General features: G+C 48.2%; 1 protein-coding gene across 1 annotated transcript; it reads right to left on the bottom strand.

The window, feature by feature from the left end:
• Positions 1-745: 745 nt before the first annotated feature.
• On the bottom strand, positions 746-5,967 carry LOC149276744 (F-box only protein 33-like). Its single transcript, XM_089503339.1, has 4 exons — positions 5,531-5,967; positions 4,846-4,956; positions 3,242-3,927; positions 746-1,017 (listed from the first exon to the last, which is right to left on the bottom strand). The coding sequence occupies exons 1-4, from the start codon at positions 5,965-5,967 to the stop codon at positions 746-748; spliced, it is 1,506 nt and encodes a 501-aa protein (XP_089359465.1).
• Between the last annotated feature and the right edge of the window lie 524 nt (positions 5,968-6,491).

Below are 6,491 nucleotides of genomic sequence, written 5' to 3'. Positions count from 1 at the left end.
TGAGAGGAAAAGAAAAGAAAGAAGGAAATGAAATTCTATATGTTCTCTTACACATTTGTAAAATGACCTTTGTGAGCGTAGGCCTTGCTAAGACTTGTCAACGCAGTTCATCTTCAAAACAACGAAGGGCCCCGAGAGGCCTCGGCAAATCCTGGCGCAGAACATACGTGGTTATCCTTGCACCATATTAAAAAGAAAAAAAAATAAATATCCAAAAAAATTCAAGTATCCTCAAATTTCGAGACTTTTGTTTCAGAGTCCCTGCACATTAAAGGTTTTTCCACGCAGAAACCTACCATTGGTCTCCAGAAAGAAAAAAGGCATCGCAACCTATAGCAAGACTAAAGAGAGATAACCCTTTCCTAACGTTAATAAGTGCTCTCGTTTCCAGTTGCACCAACTTCCGACGTGGGTTGCGAAGCATCTTTCCGAAGTAGAGGCGATGCGCTCTACTACTATAGGCTGCCGCGACCAGATGCCCAAAAGTAGTACTTTTTAGCCGTGAAAAGCCCTGAACAACGTCACTTTTGACTTCAAAACCCAATACCTGACTTTCCTTTTGATCAAGAAGTAGGTACACACAAACAATTTTATATAGCTAATACTGATTAAACACGGCACAAAGGGTTAACTCACGTTACTGAGAAAACATAATAGGACCCCTATTTGCATATTTAACCACAGGAAATCTAAGAGTTAAAAAAAAAATAATATATATATATGTGTGCGAAGAAAATAGCAAGAGCTATATGCCTTCGCTGAAGTTTTGCATCTCTCTGTAAAAGTGGCGAGCGGGCTCTGTGAATACACTGAACATCTCAATGTCCATCACTGCGCGCCACGGCCGGGACAGTCCGATTGATACCTGCTCGATCAGATTGTGCACTGGATCCACGTCTTGGTCGGCCAGTTCGCTCTGGTCAAAGTCTATGCTTTCTTCCGTGACCTCGAGCATTTTGAGGTCAGGCCCGCGCAGCCTGGCGATCGCTATGAGATTGTGTGCCCAGACGGTATAACCTGAAGAGAGAAAAAGGGAAGAAAAGGGAAGAGAGGAGAGGAGAAAAGGGAAGAGAGGAGAGGAGAAAAAAGGGAAGAGAGGAGAGGAGTAAAAAGGGAAGAGAAGGGAGGAGAAAAAAGGGAAGAGAGGAGAGGAGAAAAGGGAAGAGAAGAGAGGAGAAAAAAGGGAAGAGAAGAGAGGAGAAAAAAGGGAAGAGAAGAGAGGAGAAAAAAGGGAAGAGAAGAGAGGAGAAAAAAGGGAAGAGAAGAGAGGAGAAAAGGGAAGAGAGGAGAGGAGAAAAGGGAAGAGAGGAGAGGAGAAAAGGGAAGAGAGGAGAGGAGAAAAGGGAAGAGAGGAGAGGAGAAAAGGGAAGAGAGGAGAGGAGAAAAGGGAAGAGAGGAGAAAAAAAAAAAGTTAAAGGAGAGTTAAAGCCACGGCATACAGCAGTTCCCATGAAGAAATACTAATTCATAAACATGATGAGTGCCGGGTATACTTGTGCGGCTTTCATCATGGATATTGTCAGATAAGGTTCTTTTCATCAGTTTCTCGATACGGTCGCATCACGAGCAGAAGTGATGGAAAAAGCTATCGGCTCGCCCCTGCATGCACTTACACAGCACGGTATTAACCCCTTCAGGACCGGGATTTTGATACTAAGGTGTCGCTAAAGGACCGGAGCCGTTTTTGTGTTTTTGCCATGTCTTTCTTCAACTGTAATTTCTCTCTTATCAATTGGTGCACCCACACAAATCATATATTGTTTTTTTCAGCACAAGTAGGGCTTTCATTTGAAACCATAGTAAGCTGGGTAGTACATTGTTTTGTTTGAAATAAACTGGAAAAAGTGGGGAAAAAAATGAAAAAAATTTTTTTTTACAGTTTTGTATACATACAAATTGTACACACATTGAACCAATGGGAAGAAATTCTCCCAAATATATTCATTAAGTTGTCCTGATTTGGAAACCACCCAACATGGCCAGGATTTTTATCTTTTTTGACCAGTATAGGGCAAATATTGCAAGGCATGCATCACGTTTTTGAAATGTAATTTTTTTTCAAATATGGCATGGTAGTCTAATAACTGCAATAGTTGTCACAGATACTGATTATCCCCCCAAAATTATGTTTATGAACAGTAGATAAGTCAAGGTGTACAACTAGGGTCATTTTGACACTTTTCAAACAGGGATTTTATCGCCAACTGCTGCCCAATTTTGAGGTATTTTTGTATTTTTTTTGCATATGTTGCAATGTTGCTTTCGATTTTATATTATATTTTGTATAGAATATGTGCAACTGCAGAAAAAAAACAAAACACCAAATTGTGTTCACCAACATCCCCCAGTTCCAACAAGGCCTCACATGCATGGTTCATGCATTTTTTGAGGAAGCTATGAGGGCAAAACCGGAACATGCGCATGTTCGTTTCTCAAATTTGGAATTTTCAGAAATTGGTTTCCTGGGCCCATATCCCATTTGGGAGATTTTGGAAGCCCCCTGCTGTAAATTACCCCATAAAAGTATATATTTATGAACAGTAGACAAGTCAAGGTGTTCAACTAGGGTAGTTTTGACAGTTTTCAGCCAGCCATTTCTTCACTGATGTCTGCCAAACTTCACAGGGAAATTATTTTATTGCGTTAACGCATACATTTCAATGCTGCACTGAATTTCTTGCACAGCATAAGTGCAACAGTGGAAGGAAGGAGTTAACGCTGCACTGACGCTCTCATGGAGCGATCAGGCAGCAGGGGGGTGTTGGGTCAGGTCCCCTTCAACACCCCCCCATTCAACACCCCCCCCTTCCCAGATTTTTCTGCAATCGCAGTTTCAGCCTACAGAATCACTCCGTGGGAGGGATCTCAGGCTCGGGGGCGGGCTTAGAGAGGCTGTGCTGGTCTGCCCAGACTCCTGGGCCGACAGCAGCAGCAGCGCCCCCGCAATCACCACGATTGTGGCGATGTGGGGGGGCGGTTTTTGAGGAAGACGTCTACCGGTGACCAGGAAGTACCAGGTACGTCCCGGACCTGAAGGGGTTAAACCTCATCATACGTTTTGTGGACTAGTGTACACTGTTGGCGTATAAAACAAAAAATGTAATTCTCCCCAGGGAACAAACGCCAACGTCTAAGAGGTGTATTCACCAACAACCCAGGGGTTCAGTCCGAGTTGGCCCTCCCCAATGGATATCTGATCTCGGCAATCAGGAGCTCCGAGCGTAAGCAGAGAGCGACTTACCATGAACAGCCAGAAGCGAGAGTCTCATACACCTCCAGGCCAACAGAACCAAGGGGTCTTCATTCCTATTGTCACTAAGATCGGGAAACCCGGACATGTCATTGACATCGTTCATCAGGATGAAGTGAGTAAGGAATGCATCGTACTGCCTGGATATGAGGTCAACGACTGCTCCAGACACGCACGTGGCGTAGCTGTCGAAGTGGATCCTCTCGAGCGGTATGCTGGGCTTCAGGATTCTAAGCATGTCCTCGCTCTTCACGTCGAACGCCATCATGTAGACGCGGAGATTAGCGCTGTTCCGAGTCAGGGCCTTCCAGTCCTCGTCTTCTGGCATTTTATCCAAGGTCTTATTCTTCAGGGAAGTGTTGTGGACCAGAAGAGAGAGTCGATGCAAAGGCACGTGGTTGTTGTTGGCCAGCACTCTCGCCATGTCAGCGGTGAAGTCGCAAAAATCCAAAGCAAGGGAGCGCAGGTGAACAAAGCGCTCCATCTCGATGGCGGTTATCAGAGTGGTGTTCGCCGGAGTGTGGTTATCCAGCAAACTCAGATGCTCGATGGTGTTGGCAACCGGATTCGATAACGAGGCCAATGACGTCGGGGTTACGATTTCCAGCATAAATCCACAGGAGAGCCACTTCAGCTGCCTGCTGTTCGCTAGAATTTCTTCAAAGAGCTGCTGTATCCTTAGAGGGAGAGAAAAAAAAAATTTAAAAAGACAAAATCTGGGAAATTGAGCTCACGCAGCCCCTAGCCAACTCCGCTCAGAGGGAAGTCTGAACAGGAAAGCGTCCACTCGCCGACACTTTTTCACAAAGAAGGTGCTGAGGTATAAAAAAAAAAATCCCCCGTGGCCGGTTCTTTCTGTACTAATCCCTCCTCTGTCAACTCAGCAGAAATCTTCTGCATTTACTACTGAAGGGGTTTTTTGTGTGGGGTAGAGGACTGCATCGGGTTTTTCGGGTGTTGCGGGCGGGCGGTCAGACAATGTACCTTTGCGTTACTTGCACACAGCGTCTCTTCTCTTGTTCCGCCCAGGAACCCAGCAGAGCCACGTGAATTTACGTTACATGACTCTGCTCCGTTCCTGCTTCCCCTGGGCGGCATAGAGACGCTGTGTATGAGCAACGCAAAAGCAGTCTTGCAGGAGTGCTGCAGTTCAGGCAAGTGGGTGGGGGAGTTTGTATAAACGAGTACACACGATTGAGGGAATGAATTTCTTCACGTGACTTTTTTCCCTTACTTGCCGAGCAGATATATTCTTTACTGGTGAGGCTAAATCAGACAATTAAAAGACCCTTTAAATCAGCTGTTGCGTTTAAACGGACCACCAGAAGCACTTTAATGATAGCCGAGCGCTCCATTTAAATTACTTGCTCTTCCTTGCTATTGCCGCCCCCAGCTCGTAGGCCAAGTTCATTTCCTGCTTGCCATGGTGCTAACTCGCGCAGGGACTCCACGCGATCTAACAAGACCTCCGTCCCGATCACAGCAGCATCTCCCCAACGTAATTGTTCTATTTTCTTCCTATAGGTACATGATGGATATTGTGGGGCTGTCCCTTTAGTTACGTTTCCTGCACACGGAGGGTTACTGGTACTTACTGCCGTATCTTCTTACCACCGGGGTCCACCTTGTTTAGGTAGGTGTTGGTTATGGTGCCGTTCTGCTGCAGGATACTTATATCACCGAAGAGACTGAGTTTCTGGAGATTCCTGAAAACAACGAACAGAAAGACTTTATCATCGATCCCCGCAGTATACAGTCTGAAAACAGGGCGCCATTCTTATTGGATATATACCACCAACGTATTCCGCAGCGCTGTACAGTCACCGATTATATGATTTATGGGTGTTTTCCCCAAGACAGAGGCTGCGCGGCCAAAACATGGGGGACCCTTGGCGGCCTGCCAGAGGTTGCGCGGCTAAAACACCGGGGGGTACCCCCGGCAGACTGCCAGAGGTTGCGCGGCTAAAACACCGGGGGGCCCGGCAGCCAAAAAACGGGGGGGGGGGGGGGGGCGGCAGACTGCCAGAGGCTCGGCGGCCAAAACACGGGGGGGGGGGCGCAGACTGCAAGAGGCTCCGCGACCAGAACACGGGGTACCCCCCGTGGGCCTGCCAGAGGCTCCACAGCCAAACAGCTGCCAAGAGGTTCTGCAGGCATGATGGTGCATGATGTTCTGCAACCAACAGTGACAGATGCAAGAGGTTCTGCAGCCATCACTATGATTGACAGCTGTGACATGACAAACACTCCCACGAGTTGTGGCCCCGGGGGGTCCCTCACCTGTTGTTCCTAATGCTGCTCAGCACGCACAGCACCAGCTCCAGGTACGTCTTGAGCACATCCAGCCAGCGAGAGGCGTGCTGCCCATCCGGCTCCGAGGCCTGGGAGCTGGAGGCCGATCCTGGGGGCGGGGAGGAGGAGCCGCACGGATCGGCCGCGGAACCCGGACTGTAATTATCCGCCGCGAACTCCACCCGCAGCTCCCGAACGAAGCAGCCACATTTCCGCATGAGGAACTCGAGCCGCGGTCGCTCGGCCAGGGACACCCGCAAGCTGAGGCGGAGCTCGGGCCACAGCGCCGGGTAGAAGAGGCACTCCCGCCAGTGCGAACAGGCGGCAGAGGCCCGTAGCCGGTCCGGAGGCGGCAGGAATGAGAAGATGTGCACGATCAGCTCGCTGGGGAGGGACGCGGCTCCCACATCCCCGCACACAGCCATGGAAGCCGGGAGAGCGTATCAGCCCTATGCCCCACCACCGCTTCACAACAACGTCCAACGGCAAAGCGATACTACCCAGCCTGCACTGCGAGAACCTACCACTCCGCCGCCGGAAACGGAGTATGCAAATGTTCTCTCAGTGCGCATGAGCCAGATGCTGCCTGATAACCTTCGAGCGTCAAATTCAGATTCATTTGTAACGGTTCCCGAACAAGAAACACGAGGCGGTAACGCGACAAAGTGTCTTAGGGAAAAAACGACTCCCCCAGTTACTCAATGAAATGGAATATCCCGATATCAGTGATAGCGACAGGCACTGGCAACATAACGTACCATGGGGGTATTATTATGACGCTTCATAACGATACAGTTACTCTCAATAATTATTGTTCTAGAAAACACAACATAATATTTTATTATCAATGAAAATACAAGTTTAAATGTGGAGGGTTATTTACCCCGAGGTAGTCGCAGGTTTTTTTCATGCGGGTTCATAATAACAGAGATGGTATGGTCCAGGCACA

Source organism: Sceloporus occidentalis, unplaced genomic scaffold (genome assembly GCF_023333645.1).
Source record: "Sceloporus occidentalis isolate IW3139 unplaced genomic scaffold, rSceOcc1.0.p SCAF_226, whole genome shotgun sequence".
NCBI classification, from domain to species: Eukaryota; Metazoa; Chordata; class Lepidosauria; order Squamata; family Phrynosomatidae; genus Sceloporus; species Sceloporus occidentalis.
This window is presented reverse-complemented; position numbering and strand designations above follow the sequence as displayed.